This window comes from Fundulus heteroclitus, chromosome 13, assembly GCF_011125445.2.
Source record: "Fundulus heteroclitus isolate FHET01 chromosome 13, MU-UCD_Fhet_4.1, whole genome shotgun sequence".
Taxonomy (NCBI): domain Eukaryota; kingdom Metazoa; phylum Chordata; class Actinopteri; order Cyprinodontiformes; family Fundulidae; genus Fundulus; species Fundulus heteroclitus.
In genome coordinates, this window is record NC_046373.1 from 41,588,614 (window position 1) to 41,605,157 (window position 16,544).

Genomic DNA, 16,544 nt, shown 5'->3' on the forward strand with positions numbered 1-16,544 from the left:
TTTCTGTTAATGCAAGGGGCCTAAGAGATTTGACTAAAAGGAAAAGTTTCTTTTTATTTTGTAAAGGGAAAAATGCTAATATAATATTCTTACAAGAAACTCACTCAAAACATGATGATAGCAACTTTTGGACTAAACAATGGGGAGATGAAGCTTATTTTTGTCATGGTTCTTCAAGATCAGCAGGGGTCGCTATTCTTCTAAAAAACTTCCAAGGTCAGGTAACCTCAAGTAAAATGGATGAAAATGGTCACTGGTTATTCCTCACTGTCTGTCTGGATAACCTAACTCTTATTTTGTTGAATATATATGGTTATAATAACCCAAACCAGAACAAATTATTGCTAGAAGAAATAACCCTAAACTTAGACCACCTAAAATCACTTTACTCAACAAACAATGTTGTAATTGGTGGAGATCTCAACCTCGTTCAAGATGAATATTATGATAAATGGCCTTCTAAACATAACTCAAGTTATCCAAACAAAATATTTAACAATTTTTGTAATGAACAAAATTTAGTAGACGTATGGCGTCATCTTAACCCTAATTGTATAACATTTTCATGGTTTAGTTCAAATAGCAAATCAAGACTTGATTACTGGCTTATAACAAATGAATTATTAATCAATGACATCAATTCAGACATTTCTGCTGCACCGTTAACTGACCATAGTCTTATTTCCTTAAAAATGAAACCTCAAAACTGGAAACCAGGCGCAAATAAATATTGGAAATTTAACTACAGTCTTCTAAAAAATGACACCTACTGTCAAAAAATCAAAGAATTAATCCAAAATATAAAGCATTCTGAAGAATTAAATGACCCTGTTCAAAAGTGGGAATTCCTAAAGTACAAGATCAGGCAATTTTCTATCTCATTCAGTAAACAAACTAAAAAAGAACTTCAAAGAAAAGAAATTGATATTATACAACAACTAAATATATATTGCAATAAACCCAACCCATCAACTGAAGACAAACAACAAATAAGAATCCTCCAACCTAAACTGGATGAAATGTATATTCAAAGGGCCAAAGGGGCCTTTATTAGATCAAGAGCGAAATGGATCGAGGAAGGAGAAAAAAACACGGCCTACTTTTGTAATTTGGAAAAAAGAAGACAACAACAAAATTCTATCCAATCCTTAATAATAAACAATGCTGAAACCAACAATGAAAAATTAATATCAACAGAGATCTTTAAATTTTATAGCAATTTATATACCTCCAAATTCTCAGAATCAAAATCTTACACCTTTCTTAATCAAATTGAAACATTTATCCCTAAAATAGATGATAACTACAAAAAAACCTGCGACAACATTATTACAATAGAAGAACTTGATAAGGCTGTTAATCACTTATCATTAAACAAAGCACCAGGTCCGGATGGACTGACTGGGAACTTTTATAAACACTTTTGGGAAGACATCAAAATATTACTGCATCAAGTTTTTACAGATATCTTTAAAAGTCATACTATACCTACCACAATGAAACAAGGAATTATTATATGTATCCCAAAACCAGACAAGGACCCCAGAATTATTGAAAATAGAAGACCCATTACACTCAGAAATTCAGATTATAAATTATTAACATACATATTTACCATGCGTCTACAATCCGGAATCTCAAACATAATTGCAGAATCTCAATCTGGCTTCCTAAAAGGAAGATCAATTCACAACAATATTAGACTGGTAAAAGACCTAATTGAATATAGCGACATGATCCAAGATGATGGCTTTATTCTTTTCCTTGACTTTTATAAGGCTTTTGACTCAGTGGAACACCAATTCTTATTCGCAGTTCTTGAACATTTAGGTTTTGGAGCAAACTTTGTTAACTTAATCAAAGGTCTATATCAAGGCATTAATAGTTGTGTAATACTTCCTAAAGGCACCACAGCTAGATTTAACATTAATGTTGGAATTCCTCAAGGATGTCCCATTTCACCATATCTGTTTAACTTAGTTGCAGAAATGTTAGCAATCTATCTTAAAAACTGTGCAGACATTGAGAAATTAAACGTTTTCGATACAGAATTAATCATTAGCCAGTTAGCAGATGACACCACCGTTTTCTTAAAAGATCACAAACAAGTTCCAATTGTAATTGATAAAATTAAACTTTTTTCAGAAGCTTCAGGACTAACGCTAAATATTAAAAAACGTGAACTTATAGCTATCCATGACACCCCTCTAAAAGAAATATCCAACATTCCAATTAAATCTGAAATTAAATACTTGGGAACTATTGTAACCAAAAATCAAAACTCAACCTTAACTATTGAAAACAAAATTAAAGAAGGTAAATCCAAACTTAACTCATGGCTCCAACGAGACCTCTCTATTTTAGGACGAATTTACTTATCCAAAATGGAATGTTTGTCAAGGTTAATTTATTCAACTTCTAGTACTGCCATCCCAAATAGCATAACCAAAACTATTAACCAAATGAACATGAACTTTATTTGGAGAAACAGGCCACACTACTTACGAAAAAGTCATATGGTCAAAGAAATTAAAGATGGCGGTCTGAAAGTGATTGACTTTGAATGTCTTAACGGAACCCTTAAGATTAATTGGTTGAAATCCTGGATTAAAAATTCTCATTTGTTCTGGTATTGTGTTCCTAATTATATATTTAACAAAATAGGTGGTCTAAAACTTGTACTCCTAGCTGATTTCAATATACACAAATTACCCATTAAACTATCAGAGTTCCATCAACAAGTATTACTATACTGGAAAATGATATATGTTCATAACTACTCACCACATTCCTCTATCATGTGGAATAATAGATTTATTCTACATCGCAATAAATCATTATTCTACAAAGATTGGATGGAGAGGAATATTTGGTCTATTATACACTTAATGGACACTAATGGTTGCATATTAAATTACGAACAATTCTGTGCAAAATATCAGTTCTTCCCTCCAAAAGCTGAATTTACAAGATTACTTAACGCCTTGCCAAAACAATTTATTAATCAGATTCAAAATATAATAATATATCACCCAATTACCCCACAACTACCCAATTTATCTATTAATGGACTATCAATCACTGACCAAAAATTCAATAACCACACAATTAGGAACTGTCTAAACGAAACTTTATTCCCTGGGAAAATGAATAAAAATAACATTCTTTGCAAATTTGAACAAAAATCAATTGAAATACTGAGAACCTTTTATTTAAAACTTCCCATACAACCAAAAGCTAAAGAAACTCACTTTAAAATTTTAAATGCAATTTACCCCTCAAAAGAACTACTAAGAATTCGTTTTAATATTGATGACAATAAATGCTCCTTCTGTGAAAGTGATGTAGAAACGATAGACCATGTCTTCTATGAATGCAGTCAGACTAAAACATTTTGGAATTGCTTAGAAAGATGGGTCAAATCCAAAATTGCACTCCCTAACTCTATCTCTAGAGATATGGTAGTTTTTGGAGTACTATTGGAAGACAAAACAATAGAACTCTGTTGTAACCTAATTTTATGTTTAGCAAAATTCTTTATTCATAAACAAAGAGTCTTGAGATCATCCCCAATCTTTAATATTTTTTTATCTGAATTCAAGTTATATTTAACATCTCTTAAATGTATAGAATCTTACAAATACCTAACTGAAATACTAATGGAATTGCCCACTGATGTACAACAATCTTAACATATAAATCCCCTTGTTGTTATTATGTTAATTATTGTTTCATTATCATTACTCACTCATTCTTTATTTTCCTCATCAATGTTACTTTGTATTTCCATTTTGAAATCTGCCTCTACTATGCCTTCCATAGAATTGCACTGTTGCTATTGCCTTACTTGTTTGTACTTACTTTGTTTAAATAAAGTTCATTAAAAAAAAAAAAAAAAAAAAAAAAAAAAAGGATAAAATGGCCGTTTCTCAATATGCGTTCTTGAGCGTTCTCGTGTACTCGTGTACTCGTGACACGTCATCAGCCTCAGCCCGAGCACTGTTCCAATGCTGAGAACGCCAAATCGAGAACGCGCCGAATTCCCCGGATGTTGTTCTCGCCCGCCCTCTTTATCGAGCATGCATCAGAGCAGACTTGTGCGTTCTTCAGACTGACCGCTTGCCCAGAATGCACCGCGGCCGCAGCTTGATTCAAGACAGCGCAAAAAGAGCTCACAGCGGTAAGTTAAAAAATTCCCTTTTCTGCTGCTGTTGTTCTTCAAAAGTACCTTTTCAGATCGTTTGAGGCGAGAACATTATACTTTTAAGCTTCCCTATGTGTCCTGTTTACAGAGTTAGTGCGTAATTAAAAAAAGTAGTGTGCATAATATCGCTGGTTATGATTTATTTGTTTTGTGTTTATCTGACTGACGTGTGTTGCTTTATTAACTCAATACTTGCTGGAATAAATTGTAATTGTCTCCCTAGGACGGCAGCAGCATATAAAATAAATAAATAAATACATTCTACAAATGTTTTTCCTATCTAAGTGAGTTTATTCTGAGTCAGGACACGAATAATTGAGAGGAGAAAGAGGGAAAGAAAATAATAGTAATAATATTATATGAAAAACCAGACATTTATTTTATACAAATGTTTAATCTTTGGAAAAGAATGAAGGTGTAATATATTCAACAAATTATTAACAGTTACTAACATGGTTTAGAACAAAGAAATAACTCATTAAGATCTTATACAAATAGACAATGCCTATAAACTTACAATTAAAAATAGTTGGAATAGAAATTAATTTATGCATTATTTTATGTATTTTTCCAGGTGGTGAAAAAAAAGAAATGAAGCAGCATGTGAACAGGACTCCAACTGATCTACATTAGGTCATGTGTAGTCACGTTCACTTAAACATGCATCCAGCTGGAGCCGCTGGATGGTCATCCTCCTCTGGGTCAACCTCCTCATCCTCCACGTCTAGCTGGTCCCCTGCCTCTATACTAATATTGTGAAGGATGCAGCAGGCGGCGATTACTTTTGGGGCAAACGTCGGCCAGCCAGCAGAGGGTCACCAGCACCTCTATCTCCTGTGGCCATCCATGGACCTTCTGGATGGGCAGCAGCTGAAGGAGGAGGACGATGGTGGCCCTGTTTAGCCTGAAGGCTGGTCTCAGGTCTCCTTCATTAAAAAATAGTTGGAGGATTGGTACCGAGGTGTTTATCCTCACATATTTTGTTGCTTTTTCTTCCTGTAAATAAAAAAGTCCAAATGTTACCAAATTTGTTTTTTTTTTTTAGTTCTCACCTTTTCACACCATAAAACTATACCTGCTTAACATGCAGATTAATATAGTTCTCAAGAAATAAAAAGTAAAATGTACAGTGCTGTAAAACTAGTCATATATAGTAAATGTAACAACTGGCTTCCCTTCTCTGGTATTTTTAACATTTCACTTAAAGAATGAGCTGAACTTACTGCACATAATTTAAAGATTAATCACTGTAAGGGTGGGCAGACATAGAAATGACTCGTCCTTTCTAAATATTCAATGCTGGAATGGTCAATAAGTGCAAATGAAATGGCTTAACACTACTGACATACTGTTACTAATGTTAAAATTGTCTTTTTCTTCATTGAGCAATAGTCACAATTACAACCTGCTCACGTGTTTAATACCATCCTCAATGTTTTTTTGTTTTTTTTTGTTGTTTTTGTAAAGATAAAAGTTGAAAACAGGCTGTCAATCTTAAAATGCCTACCAGTTGGAACAGGTGGGCGAGCAAAGCCTGCCTTCTGAGCCTCCTCTGCCGCATCAATCTCCTCCTGGTTCGTATTTGCCTCCTCAACTGCGCCGCCCGTTGTGCAGCCTGCTGGTAAAGGTGACTAACGGCCAAAGCAACAGCAATAGCGCGCCTATTGCTCATTTTATTTCCACAAAGGAATGATTTATTTGCAAGTCTTAATCGACGCTCCAACTACGAGCAGCACAACTCCCAACAAAGAAATTCTCGCGACTGCTGCTTTTATACCCACAGTTCTGTTAAAAAAAAATAGATTTTTTAGGCGTTTTAAAAATTAGAAATGTTTTTGAAAAAAAAAATCAATAAGATTTATTGTGGTGTAGTGTATAAATGGTTTGGAATGCAAATGAAATGCTAAAGAATTGTGCGTCTCACAACGTCACGAGTACGCTTCTGTTCCAATACACAGTGCGTGCTGCGTGCTCGCGTTCTCGTCAAGTCCGATCTTCCTGTGTTCTTACCGAGAACAGACTTGACGAGAACGCGAGTACGGACTCGCGTTCTCGTGAATTGAGAAACGGCCAATGTGTCAGCTACAACTATGGAGGACGATTTGGAGAGGTTCTTAATTTCTAGAGAAGTTCCGAAAGACGACATTACACGAATGAAGAGAGACAAGGTCAGTAAACAATCCATTAAATAACATGAAGTAAATTTTGCAACACAGCATTCGTGACGAAACTAGAGTTAATAGCTTCATGCTATCATAAGCTAATATTGTAGAAATGCATCATTGTTTCGTTTTATTTTAGTGAATGCATGCTTGATAGCCTAATAACAATGTTAACATGATATGATGAAACTTGAGTAGAGGATAAAACTGGTTGTAACTTTGTAGCATAGTAACTTTGGACTCCCTGGCTGGTCGAGCATACTGTTGACTGTAAAGTCTGGTTGATTTTTATTTCCGAAAACCTGTATCGTCATTACCAGCTATTTAATATTCCTTGCCAGTGATTTATCATAGAGTAAAAATTTTGAAATTAATAGAGCCGACACGTTTTGAGGCACTGGTGGCTTAAATATCAAAGCTTGTCCTGGTGAGCTTCATGCTTGCTCAGTATGAGGGATTGCTGCAAAGCCATGTACAATGCAGATGACTCTTCCTGTGGCTCTACGGTTCCCCAGGAGTGAATGGTGCTTGTCGGGACTTTGATGCAATCAACTGGTTCCCTTATAAAGGACATTTATATTGTACTCAAACTGTATAATCTGATTGAATTTGACTTTGTAAAGTGCCTTAAGATGACATGTTTCATGAATTGACGCTATATAAATAAAATTTAGTCGAATTGAATGTATTTAGCAAACCTTTCCAATCTGCATTTGCTGACTATTTTATTAAGCATCAGAGTAAAACTACAAAACAAATAACTAGCAACTGGATAAAGGTCTTTGACACAGTTTTATTTATTTTTTTTACTTTATTAGCATAACTACCTTTCTGAAACATACATTAATTAATGTAGAGTACATTTCAAATACATTTGAAGAATTTATATTTAACTCAGCAAATTAAATATTTATTTTAAATGATTAATCATAAGGATAAATTGATTAAATGCATTAATTTTAAAATAAGTACATGGGTTATGTATGCACATTTATAGATACATCTATACCTGTCTATAAGATACTTGCTTATAGGTGGAATTTTAGTTATATAGCTTAACTCGCACAGGGTCAGCTTTAGGCTTTTTTCAGGTTGAGATAACCTGGACGCACAATGTTTTTGAGTCATGAAATGGAGAATGTCAACCACAGGAAAAGTTTTTAATTTTTCCACGCTGAATCAAGGAATCCTCCTCTTGCAAACTAAATGGTGCATTAATTGCAGTGATTAATGGAATTATTTAATGTACAAAAGTTGACTTGCGTTAGAATGAATGCTAACACGGTATATTTTACAGGGCTTTTAAAACTTTTCAAAAACAATCTGTAACTACACTGAATAAGTTAAGACATATTTAATATGTCATATAATGATACATAAATGGCATGTAATTTGTGCTAAACTAGATTTCTGATTGTCTTGATGCATCTCAATAATCCAGGTAGAAAAATAAGTAAATAACATTTATTAGATTTCAGATTCATCAAAATAGATACAATGCACTGTACTGACATTAGTATCTCTCTCTTCTGTTTGCAGGTTGACAAGGCAGTGTTGCGCATCATGACTGATGAGCAAATGACAAAATACATAAACTCATATGGTGACAGAGTAGCTGTGCTATCTTTCTGTGAACGAACACAGTGCCAAAGCACCAGTAAAGACGCTCTTTTGGAAAGATTGAAATATAAAATAGGGGCACGCAAAATGAAATCAAAGACAAAAGGATCACCGAGTGGAACCCCAGATGAATCCCAAAACACCATGGCCAGAAAAAAAAATACGTCAGCAGAGAAGACTTCAAGAAAGGTTGAAATTGGATGGCTTCATTTTGGCAGTAATGGATACAGACAAGTACGGACCAACCGTGGTGGAGGCACGAGACAGGCTACAATGGCAAAAACAACTACTGTTGCTCAGATCGTGGAATTAGGAAAGGAACTATTTTTCCCTGATGGGCTGTCCACTAAAGGGCCAGCTGAAGACTTCACGTTTGACATCTGCGATTTTAAAATGAACAAGATTCCCTTTAATCACACTGTTGGCCAAATGTATGAACAAACTAAACTAAAACTCCTCAGATTTTACATTTGTACTAAAAAGGGAGCTTCAACAGATCACTCATCTGAGGAAAATGATCATTCTGAAGATGGATCTCAGTCAGTCATCACAGATCTGCAGGATAGTTCATATTCAAGTGATAGTGACGGAAGCGCCCAGGTATATGCAAATATATTTGTAATAAATAAAATAACGATACTGACATGGACAGATGTTAATGATTTGCTCAAAGATTACTCTTGTCACTAACTTTATTACAACTGTCCATTTTATATATACAATGAGGTAAATAAGTATTTGGATGTCCCTATAGTCATACATTCCATGTATGACTATAGGGACATTCCATTTAATTGTCAGTGCCTGTTGTGTTTAGAGCCATGAGACAGGTGTGTGTTGCTCAGTAAAAAAAAAAAAGGTTGGTGAACTTGGCATGTCCTAATTGCAATCACTCCTCAGCACTGTCTGGAATGTAGGTTTGGCCATATATTTGGAATAGAAAACAATTTTCTTGTAATGTTTGTATTATTTCAGAGCTTGGTGAATGTGCATGTCACAACTTATTTATTAGGAATGTTTTGCAGTTGTTGGATGATGTATTTGATAAGTTTTGAGGAACGGCGTGTGCATTCACCTCCATTGTGTTTACTGAGTTGCTTCATGGTTCAAAAAAACATCAGGTGCTGATGAATAAAGGGAATAGTCATATTCATATGACTATAAGGATTATTACAATTGGTAAATTTGTCAGCATGTTCAACCATCACTTTTAATAGATTTTGTGTTTTAACATGTATTGTTACACAGCATTTATTTTTTATGTGGATAATGTATTATATTACTACTGAAAAAATTAAAGCACTCTGTCTCTGATTTGTTTTCAGATGCAACAAAGATCAAAAAGGTTAAGGAAAATATCTGAGACTGAGACAGCACAAACTCCAGGTCCATCACATCAGTTTCAGTCAACCCCAACAGACATTAAAAATAGCAGCATTGGCAGAAGAAAAAACACGAGTGAGGTCACTTTACCAGAACCGGGCCCCTTGTTTGATGAGGCAGATACACTTGTGTGGGATTCGGACGATGATGTGGTGGTTATAAATTTAAAACATGTTGATGAGGATGTCACACAGGTAATTTTTTCTTTTAGAATTTCTTAATAAAGATAAATGTTTTGAATTTTAATATCACATGTTTGATGGGGTATTAAAAACAAATACGAATTGTTATCTTTAATGAAATTGGGAGTCAGTTAAGTCCTGTCGCCTAATTCCTGGGATTATGACTTTATTGTACTGTTATCCCTCTACTATGTAAGATCTTTTAATTTTTCATTCCTAAAACTTAAGTGGACTTCTAAACATTGTCTGGAGTGTTCATGATGTTGTCTAGAAGTCATGCTGATGTACAAAAGTAATTAGGAAAAACCTTTCTAAAAAGAAATCTGATTTTAGGGTTAATGTATCTGCTGTTTTTTATTGTATTCTTCAGAGCACAGAGGTGGGTGGAGCACCTACACAGGTGATACAGCTTCTACTCCCTTCAGGTGATGGCCTACCTACACTGGATGAGCAGCAGTCCATACACGAGGAAGCAGCACAAACTGCCCAGGTAAGACACACCACTTCAAACAACTCTGATGTTATCAGTGTTAACTATTATTGTGGTAGGATATCACAAATCTTGAACAGAAAGCAGTTTGAGAAGGGGTGCAGTTTGTAGCACGGTCTCATAAAAAGATGCTTGAGATCAAGGCCCGATGGGGCTGAGGGTGCTACAGAACCCCCTAGTGGGGAGAAATAAAAATTATTGTCAGTGAAAAAGAAATCAGTGAAGTACATAAAATAAATTAATATCTTTCAATATATCTCCCAATATCTTCCCATGTTTGATGTATTCTCACTTTAAATACAAATGTGATATAAATCCAATAAAGCATTTTTAGAAGAAATAGGCTATAGTATGTTGTAACCCCAATTTTGCCACTTTGGGATATTAAAGGAAATCTTATCTTAGGGTGTTTTCTCACCTGCAGCTTTAGGTCAATCTAAATTTAGATTGACTCAAATTTGGTCCAGTTTGGCACAGTATGAAAGCACAATCAGACTCTAATGCGCAATAAACGCAGCCTGAAGGGGTGGTCTCAGTTCAGCTCCAGCCGAATCCTGGTGCGCTCTAGTTGATGTCTGAAAACACCATACTCTGGTGTGACCACACTGCCAGGCATCCTCAGATGAATAACATTGTTTTTTGTTACATCTTAGGGGCATAAATAACCTCGTTGGTCATCGGTAACCTAGTTACAAACATGCCAAAAGCTAGGATACTTGTGCCTCTGCTTTATTAATTGACAATTCTGATTTTTAATTGTGTGTATTTTGTTCTTCTAGCTGGACAGTGGGCTAAATTTCAATTTGCCCTCATATTCAAGCAGCCAGATGTCAACAGACAGCAACCCAGGAAGTCCCCAGACCACACGACGTACCTCAGTTTGCAGGATAAAGGTTGTTGATGATCTTTTGCCTGTATTTACTGACAGCAGCATCATGAATATGACTTTAAAGATGGACTTTGTCAATGAAAAAGCTATTGATGATGCCGGAGTGTCAAGGGAGGTGTACACAGCCTTCTGGGAGCAATTTCTTGAACAGTGTGAAGGAGAAACAGAGCGAGTTCCAAGGCTTAGGCCAGATTTTTCTGAGGCTGAATGGCAAGCAGTTGGACGAATTTGGGTGAAAGGATTTGTAGACCATGGTGTTATGCCAGTAAAGCTATCAATGGCTTTTATTTTAGCATGCATCAATGGAATTGACCATGTTGATACAGACATCCTGATGTCATCGTTTCTCAACTACCTCCCTCCCACCGAGAGATCAGCTGTTGAGAAGGCTCTTCAGGGAACATTGGATGAAAGTGATCAAGAGGACTTGCTTGACCTTTTCACACGGATGGGTTCCCATTTCCTACCTCCAGAGAACAACATGAAGCCTGCCATAGAACTAATGGCTCACAAAGCCATTCTCCAAGAGCCCAAGTTTATAGTTGATTGTTTCTCCACACCCATGTCACTTGTAAAGTTGAAACTACCAGATAAGGAAAGTGTGTTGAGTCTTTATGAGTTAAAGAAGCCCACGGGCAAAAGAGTGATGCAACTGCTTGAAACTACTAAGGTGGTGCTGTCTCAAAGAGAACAAGCAACCTTAAACCATCTCCAACGTTATGTGAAAAATGCTGATCAAGCAAAAGCTGAGAAAATCCTGCGCTTCTGCACAGGTTCCTCAGTTATATGTGTTGAGAAAATTATGGTTAGCTTTAATGTTGAAACTGGCCTTAATAGAAGGCCTGTTGCTCATACCTGTGGAGCTACACTTGATGTGCCATGTACATACAGTTCTTACCCAGAATTTCGGACAGAGTTTGACAATATCCTGTCCAGCAACTACTTAGAAATGGACATCATTTAAATTTGGGACCAGTGTTAATCAGGCCAAATAGTAACTGGCCTCATGGTATGGTTGATTATCATTTATTTATTTATGTTTTATTTTGTCATTTAAACATCTGTTGCACTGACATCGTGGTAGCAGTCTTTCATGTCCTTTTCAGTCTGCACTTCTATTTGTTTTACTTGAGCAATAATACACCTCCATACTTTTTTTTTTTACATAGATTTTATATTTTGAATTATACTTTGAAAATGACTGCACAATTAATTTTCATCAGTTTGAATCTAACCCAGTTTCTATGCTGAACTTCTTTCCTAAAAAGCATATAAGGGTGATATTCTGTTTTTTACAGAGTTGTTAATCACTGGTAGAATTAGTGATTGTTGAAGTCATGCCAGTTGGTTGCTTATTCAGAAGCAGTTTAAAACTCAATACTGAGATACCTACCCAGTGTTCCTGTTTACAAAATGTAAAAGCTGGGTTTGTCTGTGTAATATGCCCTTCTGAATTATTGTAATATTTCCATCATTTTACTATAATGTACTACTAGAACTTCATGCCATCACATGTATTTTTTTATGTGAGTGCATTTTCCCAAGAAGTGACCTATAAGTACTGAAATCTGAATGTTTGTATCATTTTTTTTATTGACAAACTAGTCAGATTTGGCAACGTTTACATTACCTCAGGGTTTCAAATGTAATGTTTTACATAAGTCATACAGAAAAATAAATATTATTTTCTACTACACTAACTCGTTACAATGCGTGGCTCCAAAGTTTGTCCATTTACAGATACTGTATTAATTGTTACTGGATACAGGCTGATACTGACAGTTATTCCCATCTAAGACATAGAAACATTTTGTGAAATTTTTACAAAAAGAAATAACTTAAATGAATTATCAGCTATCAAAATGTTTGGGGATTAATTGTTCCCCTACAGGGCCTATTGAAATATTCCTGATTTAAATGGCTGCAGTGATGGCCTCTCTTAGGTGCCTGTACAGGTTCACAGCCTGATAAGGATCTCTTGGTAGAGTCAGATGTGACTCCGCCATTAAGATGTTGCATAGTTCATACACATCTGGATCACATGGTATCGGCTGCCGAAAAACACATTCATCTTTGCACAACTGAATATGTTCATCTTCAACAAGGGAAAGAAAGTCTCTGGTCCCATAGAGTTGAGGTAAGGCATACATCACATTGGGTCTACCACTGGGGACACTGATGTTTTTCGATGGTCTGATGGTGTGTGCATTCCAAACATGGACAGTGTCATCCAGTTCATCCTGTTAAAAAGAATACACAAAATTAATTTAGGAGGAACTGTACATACATGTAAAATAGTTCAAAAACATATCCAAAATAGGTCTTTCTTTCTCTCCTCTCTGCTCCTTCCAGCTTTCTCTCTCCTCCCTCTCACACACATTTACGTCAACACACAAAACTCACCTGGATCAGTCCCATGCAACAAAACTGAAGGATAGCCTTGTCCAGAAACCCGCCATCAAAAAATCCATTGTCTCTGATGTCTGCAAACAAGGACATCCAGAACTCCACACACTGGTTGCGCAGAAAACCCCACCAACACTCGATCCTCTGATTGGCGGTGCTTGCTCCCTCCAGGTAGCTATCAACAGTGCCGTCTGGATGAATCGGGACGAGGAACCGCTGAAAGCCTCTAACATGGCCGTTTTCGGTCCCGAGATCGCCTCTCACAATCCTAGGGCAGCCCCCCAAACGTTGGACTGCATCAACGTAATAACCACCGATCAACTTTGGGTCACTACTCGTGGTATAGACATTAAGCCAGATGATTTTTCTCGAAAAACCGTCTATGCTTCCGTTGATACAAAAGCCATATGGCTTCAGCTTGTCATAGCTGTCCATGTGCCAAATGAAGTTAGGCCCTCTCGAAAAGTAGCTCTGTCGTCTTAAGCGTCTTGCTTGCCTTAAATACACTCCTCTAGGATCCAGCTCCTTCAGCACCAACCGCACATCCTCCTTCCTAACGCGTAGTCCATGCTCTCTGCACTTTGCGTACATCCACCGATACCCGTGAAGCTGACCTGAGAACTGTAGTTCATCACTGATGAATTCCACCAGGACCGCAAGTTCACTGTATTCTTTACGACGAGAAAGTCCCCTCGCCCTGAGAATTCTTTTTAAATGTCTCTCACTAATGTCAAATCCATGACTGCGGCCAAGAACCGATTTAATATCTTTATATGTCAGGCCAATACTAAAATAAAAATCAATAAACCTCTCCCATGGATGACGTGTTTGCGCCTCCATTGTTTTGTGTCTGTTTACTTCTTCTTCTTCTTCTATTTAATGGCGGTTGGCAAACAACCATGTGGTGCATTACCGCCACCAACCAGTAAGGAGGCCATCTGTTTTATTTCCGGTTCGGTGACGTAGGAAAACCTTTTGCGAGATCTCGCAATAGTTATTGCGAGATCTCGCAATAATTTTTTTTCCCCTCCATGTCCCTTTAGGGGCTCCGTAATCTGGAACCAATAAATGTAAATCATAAAAAACAACACTAACACTTGATAGTAGTGGGAGAAGCATCCACCACAGGGATTAACAAACAGGGTGTTGGTTTGGGCTGGAATGAAGCTAAACAGGCAAGATCTTTGATACAACTTTTATTTTCCACATCCTCAAGATACATTTACAAATAACAATGTGTTTCATGAAGACATAACATCCACATACCTTTCAAACAAATCCATTAAAATATATTCACGTGTCAGGTTAATGAGTTTCTCTAAATTGTCCTTAAGCATGACTGTAGGTAGACCCAGGAGTGTCCAGGTCCAGTCCTCCAGAGATCCTGTCCTGCAGCTTCTCCATCACGCCTGAAGCAAACGGTGAGTTCCCTCATCAGCATCCGGTCCTTCAGCTCTGCAGAGGTCTGGTAACCAGACTTTCACCTGAATCAGGTAAACTGGAGGGAAGCATCTAAAAGCTGCAGGATAGTAGCTCTGGTAGACTGGAGATGGGCATGAATGATATAAACAATTAACAAATAGATTAAAGACATTTCTGATCTAGAAAATAGACATGGAGGACAAACATTCATTACTCTTAAAGCAGAAACACTAACTTACTAGTAAAATAACACTGTACAGGTATGTTACTCTATGAGGAGCAGAACAGTAAAGGGATTATTTCGAGTACAACAACCACTTTAAAACTAATAAATGCAATTTTAAAGTGTGATTTTTGTTTATAGTAAAATAGAAAACAAAACAATTTAACACTTAAAAAATGAGAACATCAAAAGTTATACAAGTATTCACATTCAGTATCAGAAAACAATATCTTTCGAAAAACTTGGTGTGAAAAGGTTAGCCACTTGGCTAAAATGTATTAACTTTATTACTGTTTATCATTTCGTGAATCATTTGCCAGCAAAACATGTTTCAGACTGTATGTTTTATCATACTGTTTTTAAACCTCAAACTTTTCCAACAAAAAATGTTGGCTCTGCAGGAAAATAGCATGTAATCTTTCCTATTATTCTTTAATAGGAAACTTCAGTTGCTTTTACCTAAATTAATTTAAAAGCAACATAAATTGAGCTCTGTTCTGAACCTCTTACAGACAGACATTTGAATAAAAGGGTCCAAAAATACTGAATGGTTTTGATGTTTCTCAGATCTTGGTGTCCAGAGTCCTCATTAGTTAGTTGTCTTTTTCCTATTGAGACATTTAAATAAGCAGAAATATTATTTATACAATGTTTCAATGTACCTAAGTATGTAAATACAATATTTGCATAATGCATGAAAGGCACAGATACAGAAACATAGGAATGAGACTTTACCTTTTGTAGCAACGGTTTATCTGATGAGTTACTGCCTTGGCTAACGTCTGATTTGTTATTAGTTAAAGATGAAGTATCTGGCCACGGTTGCCTGATGTCTTCAGTAGCTAGAAGAAGAAAAAAATCATAGTCAAATATAATTTTGATCTTCAGGAAAAAAAAGCATTTTTTAAAGTTTGTTTTTGATGATAACTTTATTTTACACAGACAATGCTCAACATTTTATTGACCTTTTCAGGGCAAAGCTCCATGATACCAGGTTGTGGCAAAAATGCTAATTTCTACCTATAGTCCCTTGACAGGTTGATGTTAGTTAAATTTAATGTAACAGAGATTGTGAATTGATGATAAACCAGTGTAAAACCTATTACATTTCTTTGCATTCTATACACATCAAATAAATCATGATTCACATCTCATAACGTTATTACGATGCCATTTTGATTAAAAAAAAGCCTTCAGACAGGTTCACACTGTTATTACTGGATCTGTTGGAAAAAGACTTAGTTAGTAGTCAAAGAAAATCTCTGGTCCTGAATCCCTGAATGGTTGTCTGTGGTTGTTCAGGGGAGGAGAAATGCGCAGAACTCTCAACCAAAGACTATATAACAAATATCAAATAGTATTGAAGCTGTTTGGGGAAAATTTGTTCAGCGTTGTTGCTGCTTCAACAAACACCTGATTCTTGTCCTCTTTAGGCCATGCACACTTTCAACACTGTCTCCTTATATTTCCCCTTCTCTCCTCATTTGTATTGTCAAAGTCTAGTAATAAGATTGGAAAACGTATGATTCACTGTTAAGTTACAGACATCTTGATTCCACCTTT

General features: G+C 36.1%; 3 protein-coding genes across 5 annotated transcripts in view; 1 reads left to right on the forward strand and 2 right to left on the reverse strand.

The window, feature by feature from the left end:
* Positions 1 to 16,544, reverse strand: part of LOC105924466 (H-2 class I histocompatibility antigen, K-D alpha chain) — a 159,075-nt gene that overhangs the window by 36,955 nt on the left and 105,576 nt on the right. Inside the window, exons 9-10 of one of the 2 annotated variants that reach the window (XM_036145808.1) lie at positions 15,717 to 15,823; positions 14,518 to 15,589 (exon numbers count right to left, since the gene is read on the reverse strand). The exons of the other annotated variant lie outside the window; for it this stretch is intronic. Coding sequence (XP_036001701.1) covers positions 15,575 to 15,589; positions 15,717 to 15,823 — 122 coding nt within the window. The 3' untranslated portion in view covers positions 14,518 to 15,574. Of the gene's footprint in view, positions 1 to 14,517; positions 15,590 to 15,716; positions 15,824 to 16,544 lie in introns of those variants that run through there. 2 annotated transcript variants of the gene reach the window in all.
* On the forward strand, positions 7,952 to 12,496 carry LOC118565394. 2 transcript variants are annotated; one of them, XM_036145810.1, is made up of 4 exons: positions 7,952 to 7,969; positions 9,312 to 9,563; positions 9,922 to 10,041; positions 10,821 to 12,496. In XM_036145810.1, exons 1-4 carry the CDS (start codon positions 7,967 to 7,969, stop codon positions 11,892 to 11,894), a joined length of 1,449 nt encoding a protein of 482 aa, XP_036001703.1. In that variant the 5' UTR covers positions 7,952 to 7,966; the 3' UTR covers positions 11,895 to 12,496. The 2 variants fall into 2 exon arrangements, with proteins under 2 accessions (XP_036001703.1, XP_036001702.1); XM_036145809.1 differs by lacking the exon at positions 7,952 to 7,969 and adding an exon at positions 8,342 to 8,586.
* Positions 12,506 to 14,376, reverse strand: LOC110369479. Its single transcript, XM_036145813.1, has 2 exons — positions 13,334 to 14,376; positions 12,506 to 13,170 (listed from the first exon to the last, which is right to left on the reverse strand). Exons 1-2 carry the CDS (start codon positions 14,174 to 14,176, stop codon positions 12,844 to 12,846), a joined length of 1,170 nt encoding a protein of 389 aa, XP_036001706.1. The 5' UTR covers positions 14,177 to 14,376; the 3' UTR covers positions 12,506 to 12,843.

Excerpts from the sequence above, each read along its gene's own strand:
- LOC118565394 (XM_036145809.1), top strand. The coding sequence starts at position 8,380 with ATGAACAAGATTCCCTTTAATCACACTGTTGGCCAAATGTATGAACAA. Across the intron at positions 8,587-9,311 it reads ATAGTGACGGAAGCGCCCAG|ATGCAACAAAGATCAAAAAG; the intron begins GTATATGCAAAT and ends ATTTGTTTTCAG. Across the intron at positions 10,042-10,820 it reads AAGCAGCACAAACTGCCCAG|CTGGACAGTGGGCTAAATTT; the intron begins GTAAGACACACC and ends TTGTTCTTCTAG.
- LOC110369479 (XM_036145813.1), bottom strand. The coding sequence starts at position 14,176 with ATGGAGGCGCAAACACGTCATCCATGGGAGAGGTTTATTGATTTTTAT. Across the intron at positions 13,171-13,333 it reads GTTGCATGGGACTGATCCAG|GATGAACTGGATGACACTGT; the intron begins GTGAGTTTTGTG and ends TCTTTTTAACAG.